This window comes from Denticeps clupeoides, chromosome 10, assembly GCF_900700375.1.
Source record: "Denticeps clupeoides chromosome 10, fDenClu1.1, whole genome shotgun sequence".
Lineage (NCBI taxonomy): Eukaryota > Metazoa > Chordata > Actinopteri > Clupeiformes > Denticipitidae > Denticeps > Denticeps clupeoides.
In genome coordinates, this window is record NC_041716.1 from 16,173,962 (window position 1) to 16,193,247 (window position 19,286).

General features: G+C 43.8%; 2 protein-coding genes across 6 annotated transcripts; both read left to right on the forward strand.

The window, feature by feature from the left end:
* The first annotated feature begins 1,762 nt into the window (after positions 1–1,762).
* tp53inp2b (tumor protein p53 inducible nuclear protein 2b) lies at positions 1,763–8,568 on the forward strand. Of its 2 annotated transcripts, none has more exons than XM_028994911.1 (4): positions 1,763–2,099; positions 3,809–4,164; positions 4,571–5,108; positions 5,184–8,568. In XM_028994911.1, the coding sequence occupies exons 2-4, from the start codon at positions 4,041–4,043 to the stop codon at positions 5,449–5,451; spliced, it is 930 nt and encodes a 309-aa protein (XP_028850744.1). In that variant the 5' UTR covers positions 1,763–2,099; positions 3,809–4,040; the 3' UTR covers positions 5,452–8,568. The 2 variants fall into 2 exon arrangements, with proteins under 2 accessions (XP_028850744.1, XP_028850745.1); XM_028994912.1 differs by having other exon boundaries at positions 1,766–2,099; positions 4,979–5,108.
* Positions 8,569–10,101: 1,533 nt separating this feature from the next.
* ggt7 (gamma-glutamyltransferase 7) lies at positions 10,102–19,033 on the forward strand. 4 transcript variants are annotated; one of them, XM_028994946.1, is made up of 16 exons: positions 10,102–10,188; positions 10,650–10,869; positions 11,460–11,686; positions 11,814–11,965; positions 12,053–12,170; positions 12,389–12,456; positions 12,634–12,707; positions 13,061–13,254; positions 13,755–13,842; positions 14,562–14,689; positions 14,797–14,885; positions 14,963–15,115; positions 16,994–17,111; positions 17,233–17,370; positions 17,540–17,639; positions 17,893–19,033. In XM_028994946.1, exons 2-16 carry the CDS (start codon positions 10,665–10,667, stop codon positions 18,066–18,068), a joined length of 2,028 nt encoding a protein of 675 aa, XP_028850779.1. In that variant the 5' UTR covers positions 10,102–10,188; positions 10,650–10,664; the 3' UTR covers positions 18,069–19,033. The 4 variants fall into 4 exon arrangements, with proteins under 4 accessions (XP_028850779.1, XP_028850781.1, XP_028850778.1 ...); XM_028994948.1 differs by having other exon boundaries at positions 10,121–10,192; XM_028994945.1 differs by having other exon boundaries at positions 10,124–10,178.
* Positions 19,034–19,286: the final 253 nt, after the last annotated feature.

The window sequence follows — 19,286 nt, forward strand, 5'->3', positions numbered from 1 at the left end:
AGGAACTTGTTAAGGAACATGAAACACACAATCTCCAGGTCTGTCTGTTTTGAAGCACTGCTAGCCGTCCCTGTATGAGGATATGTGACACTTTCAGTTAGCTACACTGCTCAAAAAAATTAAGGGAACGCTTAAACAACACAATGGAACCCCAAGTCAATCATGTGTGCACTTGCTGAGTTCTGCTGCCAGAACTCCATGTCCCAGAATCCCTGGGCCTTCGCGTCTCACAAATAGCTCAGAGGGGAATGACTTCAAACATCAGATGTGAGCCACACGACCTTTCCCCCACTTACCCAGCCACCAGGTGCATGCTTAGGGAATGTGCAGGAACTTAATCAGTTCCAAGTTCAGAGGCCGTTACTGTTCAGAGTACAAAGGTGTCTAACAGTGAGGAGAAGAACCTCATTTTCTTCTATGTAGTTTCGTTTGTCTTTCCGTCCACCAGCCGGATGAGGGGTCAAACACACTGAAACGCAAGACACATCAGTACCACAATATCCACTAACATGCAGTCCAGGTACAGATGAAGGTATGAGCAATGGCAGCCCAATAAACAATCATTACCAACACTGTTCAAAAAAATAAACCAAGAGTATAATTAACGCTAATTAAAACGTAATTGTCAGCAATTGTATCGTGTGACATGTTTGACTCCTCAGCCGGCCCAAGGCCACCTGTCCCTTTCCACGGCTCATCAGGACCTCCACTACAGCCTGTCAACAGAGCACTGTCATTGAGTGACTTATGCAACACATAATTCATCCTTTTCTCCTTAATGCACCAGTTGTACTGGCTTGTTGCTTCAGAGTGATCTCAGGATCGCAAAATTTGTCTACATTTACATTCTGCGACAAGAGTCATGTGAAACTGCATTACATGGCATGATACACGATCAGTTACTCATACAATTAAATCTTTCCATTATTAATTTTTCTCATCTCTACAGTCCCTGAGTTGGACCGGTCATGGGTACCCTAGCTGGCATTCTATCCCTGAGTAATAGGCTTTAGCCAGGAGAATGAGTGGTTCATAAGCCCTACTTTCCATGGGCACAGTGGAAAAGGAAGTGGTGGAGGTATTAGCGTTTTTGGCCTGTCCGGTTCATCTATATATCTATATATATGCACCCATGTTTAGTCAACACAGTAAAAGAAGGAGGGGGTCGGGGGTCCCCGGTCGGACCTTTTGCATAACCGAAGCAAACCACGGATGACTGTACGCAACTCCGAATCTTATTGGATGATGAAATGCTGCATTCTGGCCGGACCCCGCCCATTGGCTGTTCCCGGTGGAACATGTACGTAAGGGCCTCCTTGCCAAGAGAGACTGAGGAAGGGCAAGGAGGGGCTAGGGCAGTGTTTACAGTCCGAATGGCAAAGTAACAGTGGACATTTCGAATGCATGATTTGCGTAATGTATTGCAATGGCTGGTTCGTGCTTTTGACATACAAATGCACATACAAATGTGCATACAAATGCATACAAACCAGCAGCATTTGCAAAAACGCTCGCCTTTTGAATATACCACCTCTGTCCATCGGCACGACGGTCCAAAGGGAGGACATTCCTTCGTTTTTCGCGTTGCTATTTTAACAAATACGCGACTACTAAGCCGGGTTGCGCGAGCTGGTGCGCGTCTGCGCAGCAGGCTAGCGGCCCGTCTTCGCCCCGCCCCTCGGAGCTTGTGTAATATTTTGATTGGTCGAGAGGCCGAAGTGGGCGGTCGCAGGGCGTCGCTAGGAGCGCCGTGATCTCACAATCAGCTGTTTTGCGCGTTCCATATTCTGATCCGAGGATCAGCTGGACGCAGCAATAACCGAGGGGAATATCTGCAGGGAATAAATAAAAAAAAACGAAAAGGAAAAACCGGAAAAGAGTTCCGCAGATATCGTAATCCGAGCGTCGGTGTAAATTCTGTTTTACACCTGCCACTTCTTCTGCGAAGAAAACGTCTCTTTTTTATTATTATTGTTTTACTATCAAGTCGTAACAACTACCTCACACGAAACCTACCTAAAGCTATGCTTTAAGATTTTATTGTTGTTTTAATCTGTTCGATCATCGCGTTTACAACTTGAAAACGATTGCAAAGGCAGGTAAGAATTTTTTTTTGTGGTCACTAATATACATTGCTTGCGACAGAGTGAAAGATCGAGCGTTTAGTATGGCCCTTTTGACAGGGCTCGTTGGCGGCCGAGGCTGTTTTCCGTCATTCCGTCGACGGTCATCGCTGTGGATCCACATCTCGCGTTCAGAAGTGCGTGTTTCTTTTAAAACGACAGCCTTATTGGACAAACACCCCCAGCCCCCCTCGCTTCCGGCTCGGTGTTTAATAATGAATATGCCAGCTCACACACGCTATCCGTTCGCGGCCGTGGTTCGGCTTGGATTGTGCCGAATGGACGTATCGACTCGGAAAGCCAGCTGTGATCCGAACTGTCATTGCCCTGACCCCGAATCCCAAGCGGACGATTCGTGCTTCGGGCCTGTGCTGGTCATTTAAACCGCTTATTAATGTCCTTTTCTCATTGGTTCGAGCTGCTGTAGATGACGGCCCGTTCCGTGGATTTTTCCCCCCTGCTGTTTATAAACGACCTCTGACGCTGACTGTCACACAGGAAACCAGGGGACATTGACGTTTACAGACGATTTTAGTTGTTGTTGTAGGTTAAATCCGATGTTATGTTAAGCGCCATGGTGTAAATGTGGGGAAAAGAGAAATCCAGGCTGGAATTGGATCCTTTTTTCTTCGGTCCTGTTTTCCGTCCGTTCGGATCGAGGGGCTGGACCAGTGGCGGCGTTGGTGACGTCACTGCTCGGCTTGTTTTGTTTACAGGCCCACCCCACTGCCTGGCTCCGCCCCCTAATCTGACTCCACTCCTATTGGCCGGTCAGGATTTTCATATGCTGTAACGCGCGCATCCACTTTCCCCTTAACACTTAGTCCATGGAGTAAAAACCGATGCCAAGCAGTTTTAGTTTTAGTCTTATAAATATTAATATGGGGTAGTAGCCTAGCATATGAAACGTATGACCTCAAAGTCACAGGTTCAAACCCCATTGTGTCCCTGAGCATGACACTTAACCCTGAGTGTCTCCAGGGGGATTGTCCCTGTAAATGCTGATTGTAAATGGTTTTGGATTATGGCGTCTCATAAATGCTGTAAATGCGAGTGGCAAAATGGCAATTTGAAAGTGCCTGGAACTCAGACTGTACAGAGAAATACCAGAAATAGATTCTTAATTAGTTAGAGCAATTCAAATTCCCTCTTAAACCACAGTAACTGTTTGAATATCTTATGTACTTTGCTATGTAACCTTAGGTTATAGGTGTGTATCTGCAGACAGTGGGTTTCAGTGTGCCCTCAGAATCCAAACAAAATCAAGCACAACTGTGATCTCATGGGACTTGGAACATCACGATCTGTTCTTTCTTCCTCTGAATTGGTTAAATAGGAAGAAACTAAAATGAGATTGCCTACAAATTCGATGCACTTCTACTTGAATAAAAATGGGATTATTATACCACAGTAATATAAGAAGATAAATGATTCGCCACAACAGGTCCCGTTTACAATGTGTGGAGGTTGATGAGCCAAGCTTTCCTGTGCTTTATGGAACATCACAGGGAACAGAGGACAAGCACACCTCCAGACTGATTTAACATGTTATTTTATTTTTTACAGGCACTTTACACCATCTTTTGTAGCAGTGTTATCTTTTATTTTATTAAATTGTAATTTGCAAACATGCGTCAGCCTGGATTAACATGTTGCTTTTGTTTTATGTCTTTGTGTCCCAACAGGCCTTTGCATCAATACCAACTCAAACCTTAACTTTGCACTTTGTCAGTCCCTTGACATTTCTGTGTCAACAAGGACTCGCTTCGAAGAGGCCAACGCAGAGTGTAGATATTTTCAACAACTTGTTACTTGAAATACAGAAAAAGAAGAAGTCATTTCTTACTTACTTCAAAGATCAGAAAGTAGTTCTCCTCAGGATCACAGAGACACCTCGACGCCACCTCCTGTCCAGTCATGTTCCAACGGCTCACCAGTCTGTTCTTCGGCGAGGTAGAGGAGGTGTCCGCTGAAGTCAATGGGCCCAAGCCGCGTGTGAGCGACGCTGACGAGGAGGGATGGCTTCTGGTCAGCCTGCCCGGTGAGTGCTGAGCGTGAGAGGAAGTATGAAAGTGGTGTGAGGGGAAAAGTCCACCTGCATTACAGTTAAACTGAGAGGAAGGATGAAGTCCAAATGTTGCAATGACATTGTGGCTAATATTGGGTCATTAGAGTTATTTTACATACACTGTAGGACGTAAATAGTCACTAATAAATTTATTCGTATTTTCTATGTCTTGTCCTTACCCTCTACCCCTTTCCTACAATTGGTTTAAACCCCTTCCACTTTTTGTGTTTGTGTGTATGCGTGACATTTTCATTGCACTCCACACCTGCATGGCTTGTTTTTTTTTTTTCAATGTCCGCATTTCATCTTTTTTTTTTAAATCCTTTTCAAATGCAACCATGGCCCAATGTCCTCTATTCTCCACGGGCCTTCTATTCAGAGGATGGCGAGTGCGTTGTGCTGGGAGAGGGTGGAGCTGAGGCACCCTCAATTGCCCAATCCCTTCCCTACAATGAGTGCAGTGCAAGGGGGTCCCTGGGGACTAATATGGCCACTCCCCCCCATCCCAGCACCTCCACCCCTCCACTTTGCACTCGCCACAGGACTAAAGCCAGTAGGGCAAAAATGGCAGCTGCCCAGTGCCCACCCACATCCTCCCTCTCCTTCCCTGTGACTCCCTCTGTTGGGTTAGTAGGTGTGAATGTGTTGCCAGACTCCACCCGTTGCCCGCGGGGCTCCGCCCCCCAGTCACCAGGCTCCCGTAGTGACCGCAGCAGCAGCAGTGGGCTAGAACACTGCAGCATGGAGGAGAGCTGGTTTGTTACCCCTCCCCCCTGTTTCACTGCAGAAGGAGCCACAGCTGAGACCAGCCCCATGGAGGACCTGCTAATTGAGCACCCCAGCATGTCTGTCTACGTCTCCCCCGGCAACCTGTCCATGGTGGAGGAGAGTGCAGCCAGCCTGGCAGGAAGTATGAGGTGAGAGAAGTTTCTGTCACCTCTGTCCCGTTTCTCCTTCAGCGCATCTCATTTGCCGCTCTCTCTGAATTCTAGCAGGATGTCTGAATCGGCAGCGCCCTCTATGGCCAGGAGCAGCATGCCCACCAGAGTGACTCGAGGGGCAGCCGCTCAGGTCGGCCCCCTGGCCAAGGTGACCCAGGTGTCCCGCGTCCAGCGGGCCAAGTCCCGGGCCGAGCAGCGCCACCTGAGCCGCAACCGCCTCCAGCGGCAGAATCGCACTCGAGAGCAGGTGCCGCGCCACGCCGGCCACATCCGCAAAAGCTTCCTGCACCAGCCGTGCCAACGCAACCTCTGCCACTAAGGCAACCCCGACAAGAATGGCAGCTTCTTCTGAGGGCATTATTACGACCCCTTAGCACATGGATCACTCGCTCCTTCACCGCAGTCCAACCCAAACTACCTGCACATGGCCATGTTCTTCTTTCAACCCTTGTCAGTTTGTGTGTCGTGGAAAAGATCTCATGGCAACGCAGTACCCACACCGATAATCCCACATTCACACTTTCATTTTTGTCATTTATTCCCGCTGTTGTGGGCTTGTAATCCGACCCTTCCCCTTCACCGAGGCCCACATTTCATAGTTTTCCACCCGCCCTAAATCCTTTACACAACCTCAGCACTTCAGCTGTTAGACCTTCATCTGGGAACTCGTGGTTGACACAGATATAGAAAGATCAAGTAAATTTGTTTTTAACTTTGAGGGCTTGAATTTGGCAAGATCTCCCTGCAGGGCATCATACATCCTTTATTTGCTTTCATCTTTGTGTTGGAAACTTGAAACGTTGCGTTCTCATTCTTTATTTAAAACCACAGGGCAGCGTATACCGTGATAAAGTGTTATTACACCCGACCCCTTCCGTCTGAATGTCATATATTTATGTAATAGGCCTAAGGAAGGGGTAGAGTATATTTTTCAACACAGGGAGTGAAAAAGCAAGTAGAGGAAGGTCAGAGGGGGCTACAGAACAGACGAAAGGTGCCATAGCTGGCAGAAGAAGCTGGGGGCGAATATCGAGAGGACACGGAAAGTGTGCAATGTGGCCCTCCGGGCAGCAGGTGTCACTGTTTCGCATCTTTGCAAATCCGCACAACACCCAAGACGAGCTTATTTCTCTTTGAATGTATGGATTAGCATAAAATTGCAGGTTTATTGAGACAGTCAGATGCCGCCTGGGGGTTACAGAGTGTTAGCTGGTTGCAGGAGGTTAAGAGCGGTATTGATGGTCACGCTTTTCTTTCGTTCATTTGTCGTTTTGGAAATGATTTTGAGATGCAGAGGGTCTTGCCTCCAGTGCCCAATGGTTCCCATAGGAAGGTCTTTCTTGTGCTACAGCTTACTCAGACACCAGACACATGCCCCATAACACCTCAGGAACCAGACCCATATGCAGCTCTTATTTATTATTATCCCGTCCCTTTATGCTGTTGTTGCAGTAGCTCCTCAGAACAAAGACACGGGGTTTCTGGATTCACCACCTTAGATGTGTTAAGGGGATAAAGAACATGCCTGAATCGATGGATTATCCATTCACGATCTACAGGTCACCTAGACTGACTTGTTTACAGGCATCCATCCGTTACCTTAAAGTGTGATCTGTCCACTCTGACAGGGTGTGTACTGTGTCTGTGTTTGTGAGGTTGCCATCCCATATACACCCATTCCATAGGTGTCCTCCTCTCTGTCCAAGTGTTAAATCCTTCCGCTCGGGTGCGTAACCCTAGAGGGCACATTCAGTGTAACAGTGTCTGCCATGCTTGTGAGCTAGATTAAATGTACATTCATTAAGGATTATAATAACTATGGTGCTGAAGTACACACACACACACACACACACACACACACACACACACACACACACACATATATATATATATATATATATATATATATATATATATATATAAATATTTGAAAGTTTGTAAAATATTTGAAAATTGGATGTAAGTTTGCACTGTCTTACACTTTGTGGTGAGTCAATGCTGTAGATGTGTGTTTGATTTTTTTTTTTTTTTTGAGCATTGAGGGTTTGTGAGTGAGAGGCTATGCTGAGATGCACAATTGAGAAAAAACTACATTGGTTTTTTTTAAGCTATTTTAAATGATGTTTCATTTAAATGTACATGAAGCACTGCTCTTTACAGGTATCTCTTAATGTACACTTTAGTTAAAAAAAAAAAAAAAGTGTGTGTGACTTTCTGTCGCAAAAACAATGTAAGATCACAGGGTGTGCTATCCAGCGACATTTACAAAAACACTCACAGCTATTAGCTTGGTACATGTTGATACACACTTTAATGTGGGAGAAAAGAGTGAGGTTGAAATTGAATTTATCTCATTTATTTTAGAACTGATTTTATTTAGTAGTTTGCACGTAATGCTTGTTTGATTTAAACTTTCCTTCATAAACTGTTTACTGCCAACTATCCTGTAAAGTTCTAAATGTTGTTTCAAAAAAATGTAAAAAAAAAATATGAAAAGTTTATAAACTAAATATATATGAAATTATATATATATATATATACCCTCCCCCTTTAACCTTGTTGACTGTATATAATGTTGACTGGGTTTTGATGGAAAATGAAGTCTGTATAGATCACTGTAGTGGATCCCTCAGGTTTGTGACTGGTCCAGTCTCCATTCCAGGCTTCCATGGCTTCCATGTCCTGATTGTGCCTAAGAGGCAACAATTGTATTAATCAAGCTGGGTCGGAGAGGGAATTCTGGGAAATGTAACGTGTCACAGCCCCTTAGGGGATCCACTGCTGTAACAATGTCTTTCCTCAAGTTCTTGCTGCAATTTTCCTTGTTGTTTGTATTCAGATTAGGAGGGTTGTTGGGCTAGAGGGGCATCTGAATAGCCCCGGAGAAGTAACGTAGCGTCCACCTGGTGTAAGTGTGTGTGGGAGGTTGTGTGTATAGCCTGTGTGTTCTGAGTCGGAGGTAGTTTAATTGTTTCAATTTATTTCATGTGAAAATCTGAAACAAAAAATGCTTGTATTTTTCCATATTGCTATTAGAAAAGCAATTCACATAGTATAATAATAACAAAGGAAGGGGTAGAATGTCAGTGGGGATTTTTTTTTGTGCCCAGAAAGGAAGGCAGCTTTTGAAACATGAGTCTAACGTTTCACAGCGTATCTCCTCTAAAAAAAAAAAAAAAAAAACTAAAATATAGAATTATTTTAAACATGATTGGTGTATCTGATATCTATGGTGATTGTGCCTTTCACTCTTCTGCATGGTTTTGTTTTTTTGCAATGTGCTGACTTTTCCCATCCTGAAAATGGACAGTAGTCCATGAGTGGCAGACACCTATGCAAAACCCACGGATGGAAGATCAGCATCCATTCCGAATTGCAGGTACCAGACAACAACAAAAAAAACCAACAACAATAAACTCTCAGGCAATCACCTGAATCTTGGCTTGTCATTTGAAGCTGTTTGTGTGTGTGTGTGTGTGTTTGATAGGGGCCACTATTTTGAACTACTTTAACCTTCTGTGTTTAGCTGAGTAGTTCAGTTCCTCTTGTACTTTTTTATTTTCCAAGTTAACACTGGTCACCCTTATCCAGAGTACCTAACAATCAGTAGTTTCAGGGACAGTCCCCCCCCCCTGGAGACACTCAGGGTTAAATGTCTTGCTCAGGGACACAATGTTAGTAAGTGGGGTTTGAACCTGTGACTTTGTGCTCTTTTGGTTCAAAGGGGAGTATTTTACTTACTGCAGTACAGTACATATTACTACAACCAATGATGGCAACTGACCCATCAACACACAGCATGTATGTGTATAGAGTGAACACAACAAACACATTTTCAGCTTAGTTTCCTAGGTAAATATGTAAAGTTGCCATTCGTATTGTATAGACACAGGGGCATTAGCAGGGCAAACAATGGTTTTAGCTGTAACGACCAATTATCCAGAAAATGGTGGAAAAACTGGAAGAACCTGAGTGCTAATGACTATTGAATTCACAAAAGGTTTTAGTAGCACCTGATCCCGAGGAGTGGTTTTACACACACATGTAATCCACATACAAGTTCTGCTTCACCAAATTAAGCTGGTTTTTACTATGGTGTTTCTAATATTTACATTTATTGCATTTCCCAGACACAATTGTCCAGACCGAAGTATATCAGTGACTTAAGAGGAGTTACATACAACAGGCCCTATTAAAATGCTGAGAACCTTACAGCTAACACTAATAAACATTAGTAGGGAAAAGTTTTTTTTCATGTGCGTCCGTTATCGCCGCTTGAAGATGGGACATTAGGAAGTTGGTTGCACCATTGAGGAGACAGGACTCGAAAGAGTCTGGAAGCATGTCTTGCTGTTCTCAAGACGAGAAGTGCTTGATGTTTCAAGAAGTTTCAGCGCTGAGAGAGTGGAAGGAGCGGGTCCATTCATCGCCTTGGAAGCAAGAGGTCACGTTATAACTTAACACAGGAAGTCGGTGCAGGATTCGTTGTGGAGGTGTAGAGTGTGATAACCTTGGAACTTTGTATGTGACTCTTTCTGGAGTAGCATTCCAGCATTCTGGATCAGATGGAGAGGTTATATAGTATTCAGCTGGAAGTCCAGCCTGTGCAGGCTAAAGTGGGTAACATTTAACATTTTCATTTACTACATTTATCAGACACCCTTAACCAGAGCGACTTACAATCAGTAGTTACAGGGACAGTCTGTTAAGTATCTTGATCAGGGACTTGATCCAGAGGGATTTGAACCTGGAGTGTCTTACCCACTAGGCTACTACCCTGGTAACATTGCTGGAGTGGTTGAAGCGGATTCAATCAATCAATAAAAAAAAACATTTTAAACAAGTAATTTGCTGTCTAATTCGGGAAGATTTATCAAATGCATAAATGCACGAACTACTTAAGTCTCCGGCGTTCTTGTTCATCTCAGATTTGAGGACCGGACAGGCCAGCTCCACCTTTTCTGCGCATGCGCGGTTTCAGTCGCCTAAATAAAAACAATGCGGGACATTTCGTGAGATCGCGTTCGGCCCAGGACGTGGATGCAAGTGCGTGGAAGTAGGTACACATCACGACGAGCGTTTAACACCAGAATTGCGAAGCGGCGTTTAGACGGACGCGCTGACGCGCTGTGATTCTGGTCACGCCAAAACCGGTCCGGCGACCTGTTTCTGTTCCGTCCGCGCCCGGCCGCTTCCGCGTGGTGACCGCTGCGGCAGCCGCAGCGCTGGTCCCCGGGAGAGCTGCGCCTTTAAACCCGCGCCTTCCCGGCCGTGATGTCAGGTGGTAGCCGGCGCCTGCGTCTCGCTGCGGTCTAGCGCTTCTGGAGCCTCGGTAATTATTACTGTCGTCGTGATGATGGTGATGGCGATGATGATGATGATTATTATTTCCGAGCTGCAGTGAAACGATCGTTGTCAGCGTTTTCGTTTAGTTGTTTTTGTGGTTATATATATATATATATATATATATATATATATATATATATATATATATATATTTTTTTTTTTTTTTATAAGGCGCCTGGCCGGGTCATGCACGCCGCTCCCGGCGACGCCGTGGCAGCCATGGTCGACAAGGATGCGAGCCAGGAGACGACGCTGGGCAGCGCCTACTCCCCGGTGGACTACATGAGCATCACCAGCTTCCCCCGGCTGCCGGAGGACGACGTGCTGTCTGGGGAGAACGCCCTGAAGTCGCGCAAAGACGACGACCATTTCCTCAGCGAGCAGGACGCAGGCATGCAAACGTTGGATTGCTGTTGTCAGAAAATGCGTGGAATAGCTGCGGTGGATGCAGCACAACCCCTATCCTCCCTTTAGACGCTAGACAGATAAATAAAACATTACTCCATCTATACACTCCATGTATACTGCATTATTAATTATTCCCCCCTCCCCCTTAGACCACCATGTGGGCATAATAATAAAGTCTCGGGGCTGCCCATTTAACACCAAAAAACATTCAAGAAAATCATTATGTCAAAAGGAGACGACTTGTGGCCGCAGCGTATGTCCCGGTTGGAGCGATAAAGAGATTTAAATGAATTGTTTGGCTGAGGAATGTTTTGCAGATAATTAACAAAACCAATATTTAATGTATAGATTTCCCTTTCGGCGGTGCCATTAATTCATACAATGAACTGCCTCAAGAAGAATTAGATGATATGCACTGTCTGCAGTTTGTAGACGACCCTTATTCTGTCTGGGCGCATTCCCATTAAAATATATAAAATACGTTCTAATGAATTTTAATTCAGTGAGTGTTTAACTGAACAATGTCAACGTTTTTCCGTCACAGTGCTAATATTCCTTTATTCCATCACCCAGATCCTGATCTCTTCCTGAAGTCGGCCCGCCTACAGCGATTTCCCTCCTCAGCATCAGATTTGGCAAGTCAAGACATTTCACCACTGAGGGAAACTCGCCGCGATCCTCTAGCTGACAGCTGCAGTTGCCGGCAGGATGGACTCACCGTCATTATCACTGCCTGCTTGACCTTTGCCACAGGGGTCACCATTGCCCTGATCATGCACATCTACTTTGGAGATCCTCAGGTACTGCAGTCTGCAGTTTGGAGCGTAAAGCTCAAAAAGTAGCATCATGTTATAGATTTGTACGGCATATCGGTGCCTGGAGAATGTATTGGTACGATGAAAACCGTTCCCTAAAATTCTGTCCCAGATTTTTCATCAGGGAGCCGTGGTGACTGATGTGGCACATTGTACCTCCTTGGGGTTTGAAGTCCTGGGCAAACAAGGCTCTAGTGTCGATGCAGCCATTGTGGCAGCCGTGTGCCTGGGGATCATCCACCCACACACCTCTGGCATTGGCGGGTAAGTGGCTTTACATACACACACATACACACGCGCATACACACTTAACAGTTTTGGTAAATCTCTTTTGCTATTTCTTATTTCTAGTGGCGGGGTGATGCTGGTCCACAACATCCGTAAAAATGAGAGCCGCGTTATTGACTTTCGTGAAACGGCTCCCTCTGGTCTGAAAGAAGCGATGTTGCAGTTGAATTTGGAGAAAAAGGTAAGAGCAAGAAGTAAGCAGCTTTTGGAAAAGGCAGAAACCTCATTGTGTTAAAAAAAGATCATTTGCATATATTAATATTTAGAAGATAAAAAATCTCAGCATGGTTACAGTGTGCAATGCTTTTGCACACCGATTAATAACAAAACAGTGTGCAAATTAGTAATTATTTTCCCTTAACATTACAATCTCCAAATTGTTCTCCTGCTGTCTTTTAGCCAGGGCTGCTGGTGGGTGTTCCAGGCATGCTGAATGGCATGCATGAAGCTCATAAGCTGTACGGAAGGTAAAACACTGGCAGACAATCTTCAAGTCCACACACACACACAAGTTTTTATTAACAGGAAAACAACATCTCTCATGAATGCAGTTTACAACGTTCAGAAATGTATTCACTGCTTCCATCAATTGGCAGTGCCCTTTATTAAAAAATCGTCTTCTTGTGCTTTCTCTCCTACACCAGAATTCCTTGGAAAGACCTCATAACTATGGCAGCAGATGTTGCTCGAAATGGGTTTAATGTTACGCATGAGTATGGCAAGTAGTTACCTTATTCCATCCCCCCACCCCCCAAGTTCAAAGTGAGCTTTGTTGTAATTTTAACCACATACGTGTTAGACAGTCCATAGTGAAACAAATGGACTTGACATAAAGTGCACGTAAAGTGCAAACAGGGGACACAGCCAGTGCCCAAGAGTAACATTTAAAGCAAACAAAACATGCAGACAACCCAGACAGACAACGCTAAACCAGTGAAATGAGTGTAATGTAATGAAATCGTGCAAGCAGTATTGTGAAGTGGCACCTCTAAGGACAATGTAAGTCACTGAGTCACATGCTTTGTTCATGCTTTGTTCATCTTTGTTCATGCTTTGTTCATCTTTTAAAAGCTGAGGCGCTGAATAAAGTGAAGGACCAAAACATTTCTGAAAACTTCAGAGCGCTCTTCCTGCCTGATGGACAGACCCCACTCTCTGGGCTTTTCATGAGGCGTCTTGACCTGGCATCCATCCTGGACAGAATTGCAGCTGATGGGATTTCTGCATTTTACAGTGGAAACCTGACACATGAAATGGCTGCAGAGGTGAGGCCCCAACAGGAAATTAACTTGAATTGATAACACATTTCTTAACATTTATTAGTAGGGTGGTAGTAGCCTAGTGGGTAACACACTCGCCTATGAAGTAGAAGACCCAGGTTCAAACCCCACTTACTACCATTGTGTCCCTGAGCAAGACACTTAACCCTAAGTGTCCCCAGGGGGACTGTCCCTGTAACTACTGATTGTAAGTCGCTGTTTAAGGGCATCTGATAAATTATGTAAATGGAAATGTAATTAACTGGTAATGACAAATAGCATTTTTTTCAAGTGTGAACGTAACAGTACATGAACTATCCTTTCTAATGCTTCACATCTGTGACTGTAAGACAGAGAACTATGTGTTTGTGCCTTACAGTTACCATAATATTTTAAGCCATTCGCTTGTTTTAGGGTGGATGTAAGTAACTAAAGTGATCAAGTACAGGAAAATTAAGTAAATGCGTTGTGCTTCCTCATATTAACATTTTATGTGTCTCGAAAAGGTACAAGTAAATGGAGGGGTTCTAAATGTTGAAGATTTCAGCAACTATAGCACAGTGCTACAGCAGCCAGTGGAGATCAAATATCAAGGCAAGTATGACCTTATAAAAAATACATTAGCATAATAAAAAACTACAAACATATATTTTAGGTTAAGAAAGAATGTATAGGTGTATTCACCATTAACAGACTGTACATGATTGTATTGAATGTGATTGTCTCCTTGGCCCAGGCCAGGTCAGGTGTTGAGTCGGGTTCAGGCTTAATTTCTGTTATTTTAGTCGGGCTCAGGTTGGGTCTGCTGGAACCTGCGCGGTAAATGAGTGTTGTAAAGGTGTTTAATGAAATGTTCATTTTTAAAATGAAATGTTTGGATGAATTGATTTGCAATTCTCAGCCACCATTGATAAATGGTTTGTTTTAGTTATCGCGAGAGACATTTGAAAAATACATGCTGATGAGATGAAATGGAGTCTAGTCTCTGGCGATTATGTTTTAAACCTGCTCATTTCACCATACTTGTCAGGTCAGATTATGTAGGGCTCTGGCCTTTTTAGGCCTGATTACAGTGGCCTAGTGGTTATCCCGATCCACCAAGGTGCCACTGAGCATGTGCCTGTCATGGCTGCCCACTGCTGACCAAAGGTGATGGTTAAAAACAGAGGACACATTTCGTTGTGTCACCGTGTGCTGTGCTGCAGTGTATCACAATGACAATCTCTTCACTTTTACTATGGCAAAAAAACATCACTTTCACAGTACGTACAGTACGTGTAAGATTAAATTTGGCTGAAATTGCTTGATTTTAGGACATCACGTGATCGCAGCTCCTGCCCCTCACGCGGGAGCAGCGCTCCTGGCTGCTCTGAACATTCTGGAGGGTTTTAATATCTCAAGACAAACGGCACGGAACAGAACCTACCACTGGATGGCTGAGGTACTATCCCTTCACCAGGAACAGAAAACATGTATAGTGTGACTAGATTACGGAAAACACCCACACAAATTCATTTACATGACATTTACATCCTTTCTTCCTTCTAGGCTCTGAAAATTGCTTTATCTCTGGCAAGTGGGTTGGGGGATTCTACGTTTGACCCTTCAGTTTCTGAAAACGTGGATCAAATGCTGAGGTGTGTCTTTTATTCCATTTATTTTCTGTTATTAAAAACACTGCTGCAGTCCACCAGTCTTACGGTTTCCCCCCCAGCAAGACACAAGCTCATCTGTTCCGTCAAATGATCAACGACTCCCAGGCTTCCTCTCCGGGTCAGTACCTTCCTGCCTACGCCTTCGAGGAAGGGGAGGTGACCAGCCAGGTGATGGTCATGGGACCAGATGACTTCATCGTATCAGTTATGAGGTAAACAAAACCCTACGAGTAAATGCAATCAGTTTCCTTTTACAAACAAGGCAATGGGATTCTGCTTAAAGGTCCTATGACCTGCCATGGCTGTCGCTCTCTGTGGCAGAATGACCAAAGCGCCCTTTACCTATCGCCATTTGTAGCCACTGCAGGATGGTAGACAGGCTAGGGGAACTCGTATTAATCTTAAATAAAGTCACAAAGTGAAATTTTAATGTCATGGGACCTGTTAATGTGCCTTTCAAATTACAAAGGGATGATCGAATGTATCCATATGTACAAGCAAAATGTGGGCGTCAATTAAAAAAAAAAAACACGTTGGAAACACGTTGATTGCTGAGGAGTGAAAACCTGATAAATACTAATGAACTTTTTTAAATATCAAAGTAAGAACCCAAATTAGATTTACGTGCCCAGGCCTGTAGTCATATTTTGAATTAGCATCTCTCCTTAATGTTAATCTGATATAAGATCTCCTTACTTTTCCTGTTTTATGTAAGCTACTGTGAGAGGTAGGATACATATCTATCTATCTATGTTGCTCTGTTGTCCATAGCCTTTTCTATAGGCTAAAGTTGGAGAATCACATGCATTGATTACGGTTGTGTTCAGCCTGGTTTAATAATCTAGACAAATTAAACCTGTAAACCTGCTTTTGATCTCATTTTATTTCACTTAAAAACCCAGTTGACTGTTTCTACAAACCCAGACAGCAGCCATTTATGTTCATGAATGCCACGTAGCTGTCACGTTCCTAAGTCTAAGGGGTTTAAGAAACGCGACCAGGGTGTGGAGAGGAGGAGGTCCACTGTTACACACACAAACCAAGCATACAAACAGTGCTTTTATTTACAGGGTGCAAACAGGTACAATAAAACAGTGGACTCAGGACAGCTAACCAACATCAAAACAGCCTAAGGAAGGGATGGTCCATCGGGGACAACTCAAACACACACGAGTTAACAAAAAGGGCACATAAAGCTAACAGGCTAACAACAAAGGGTCTATCACACAAAGCAACAAGAAACACGAATGAGAGCCCCAACAGAGCTCCATGCAGATCTCCGTGGACCCTGGGGACCTCCCAAAAGAGTAAGGGCCTAGCAGACCCTGTTGACCTGCCGAACACCATCTGAAGATGGAGGGGACCAATGGCAGATGGTAGGTGGAGCTGATGCTTCAACTCCTCCCACGAAGTCAACCTAAAAGAGACAGGACACAAAAACACGGCCAGCCACACAGAAGACGTGGGAGCGTACGTCCAGGGATGTAACAGTAGCACAAACTGTTTCTATTCTGAAACGATATTTCAGAATAGTTTTCCTTTGTATAGAACATAATGGAAAATCTAGACGTGATTTCCATACATTGTAAAACGCAGGGAGTGTTATGTTTTTGTCCTTGAAAGTGATTCACACATTTAGCTAAGAGAACATTTCTTGTTAGAGGTCCCCAAAGCAATTCAAGTGGATGAAAGGGCATAAGATCGTCACTCCTGTCTGTCATCTGGTTCTACATAATTATTAATTTGTTATACTTTATTAATCACGAAGGAAATTGCTTCTCTGCATTTAACCATCACCCTTGGTGAGCAGCGGGCAGCCATGACAGGCGCACAGGGAGCAGTGTGTGGGGACGGTGCTTTGCTCAGTGGCACCTTGGCGGACCGGGATTCGAACCGGCAACCTTCTGATTATAATTTAAAATATCCTGAAGCAGTTCTGCAAAGTTGTCCCATTCCCACTGTTGACGACTGCTGATATAATATACCAGTTTCTGGAATTCATATTATGTAGTCAGACCTTAAGCAGTAGGATTTGCATTCAGTGCAGTGTGCAATAAAATGCTTAATGTTCTCATTTCGTCCTGTGCCAGTTCCCTCAATCAGCCCTTTGGAAGCCGAATTGTTACAGCTTCAGGCATTCTACTGAACAGTCAAATCCTGGACTTCTCTTGGCCAAACAGAAGTCAGACATCTGCTCCACCTAATCCGGTACCATTGGGATTTGAGCAACACCCCATGACACGTGCACTAAAGAGACAATGTTGATCTTCTCTAGGCCTGATGATTTTTTTGAAACTATATTCCATTTTTATTGGCTGTTTCTGTCTAGCACAACAGCGTTCAGCCTGGAAAGAGACCCCTGTCCTTCCTGATGCCCACAGCAGTCAGACCTTCTGAGGGTCTGTGTGGAACCTATGTGGCGCTCGGTTCTTCCAGTGGGGATCGTGCTCTCAGTGGCATCACTCAGGTTTATTTCTGATTATTCGGAATTCGGACGGAATGATTTATGCTGATATGTATCTAAGTACCATTCATTTGTTTGAATGAATGTATATATGATGTTCTAGCTTTTTAACAAGGAATCACATTCCATATATATATATAGATATAAAAAATATGATTTCCATTATCTCCAGGTTTTGCTGAATGTTTTGTCCTTCCATAAAAATCTGAGTGACAGTCTGACGTATGGCAGGCTCCACCCTCTTGTGCTTCCTAACACTATTCTTGTGGATTGTAAGTAAATCTTTCCTGTTGCCAGTCGTTCCATTGAGTAAATTAATTGTAATGGTGCTGAACAAAAAATACAGTTTTATTTTGTGTGATAATTAGGTCAGTGGATAATCTGCTCGTTTCTAATCCTCGCTTCCTATTGTTTTTCACAAGTACTCGTGCTATCTTTACTGGGGCACTTTCTTAATTGTGAATTTTCTTCAGTTACTTTCTAAATGGTCTGTTGATCTCCTTTTTTTAATTTTCTGTACCTCAGCTGAGTTCCTGCAGGAGGATATAGAGATGCTGCGGCTAAAGGGCCACAAGGTCAACAGGGTTGACATCCTTTCACTGGTTGAAGGAACTAGGAGGACCAATGACCTGATAATTGGAGTGAAGGACCCCAGAAGTACCGATGCCTCTGCTCTGACCATGTCAACGTTCATGCCTTAGGTGCTGGAGATCTGTTTTTTTTTTTTTTTTTTTTGTGAAAGGACTTTAGAAACCATTTGGGAATGGTGCTGAGGTGAAGCTGGGGGGTGCCAAGTCAAACTAATGTCTGGGTTGTATCATTTTCAGCTATGTGTTCAGTAAAAAGCAAACGACATGATGAAAATGCGCTGTGGCACTTCTGTAAATATACGATCAAATGTACATGACAGCACTATGCACCTTCTTCCACTCAGCAGCGTAACTGGTACAGTAAGATGGCATGCCAAGAACAATAACGTCCCTCCTACTGAAGATATCAGTTTAGCCGTAAGATATCAGTTTAGCCACATTCACATTTTCATCTCTGCTTCTAGGCACGGTTGTATGTTGAACCTCATGTTATATTTGAGATTTCATTAGATTTTTTTTTTTTGTACTACAAATGGCAGAGGAAAACCTGGTCTTCGGACACACATTTCTTGAAACAACAGTGCAGGGAGATAAGCGTACATGGCAAATATTGTGCATGGTATAACACTATTTCTTCTGTATTTAATGTGCTGCCATTGAAGGGACACGAAGGACGCGTGTGCTGCTTGTGCTTGCAGACTTGAACTAAATGACATTTTGTACAAGTGGAGGAATTGCTTATTGCCTGTGAAGCTTACTTTTGTATCTCACTGAGATATTGTAATTTTTAAGTTTAATAATTAGACAGCTTTATGCTGTGTACTGTTACTGTATTGATTACACCACAGCCAAGAAACAAACATGGGTAATAAGAAAGGACAGAATGTTTGGACGGTGAACCTTAATAGCTTTCGAAAAGGTTTCTCACACGCGGTTCTTGCAAAACAGCTTGTGGTTATTATTATTATGCTTTATTATTTAAGAAATTGATCAGTTTTACACCGTTGGCTATGCTTTAAGAATTATATATCTTACCTGAGTTAATAATAAAAAGATTAAATCGGTTTTCAAGCGAACGCTTTGTACGTTGTTGTTTTTTTTTCTGCATTAAGATCTGTCGTGTTTTTATAGTGCTCGACGCATCTTCGAAACGACCTCGGTCTTATGCAAAGCTGGGTGGTTTTAAACGAGCCGCAGCCAATCGCCTTCCTCTTTGTTGGGACGTGGGCGCCTCTCGTCGGGGAAAGCGTGCGCAGACCAACTCACTCTTTACGCAAATAACGCCGAATCTACGCACACGGCGTAGCTCCTGCCGCGCTCGCCGACGCG

Excerpts from the sequence above, each read along its gene's own strand:
- tp53inp2b (XM_028994911.1), top strand. The coding sequence starts at position 4,041 with ATGTTCCAACGGCTCACCAGTCTGTTCTTCGGCGAGGTAGAGGAGGTG. Across the intron at positions 4,165-4,570 it reads GCTTCTGGTCAGCCTGCCCG|AGGATGGCGAGTGCGTTGTG; the intron begins GTGAGTGCTGAG and ends CCTTCTATTCAG. Across the intron at positions 5,109-5,183 it reads AGCCTGGCAGGAAGTATGAG|CAGGATGTCTGAATCGGCAG; the intron begins GTGAGAGAAGTT and ends TCTGAATTCTAG.
- ggt7 (XM_028994945.1), top strand. Across the intron at positions 11,687-11,813 it reads TCTACTTTGGAGATCCTCAG|ATTTTTCATCAGGGAGCCGT; the intron begins GTACTGCAGTCT and ends ATTCTGTCCCAG. Across the intron at positions 17,371-17,539 it reads CTCTCAGTGGCATCACTCAG|GTTTTGCTGAATGTTTTGTC; the intron begins GTTTATTTCTGA and ends CATTATCTCCAG.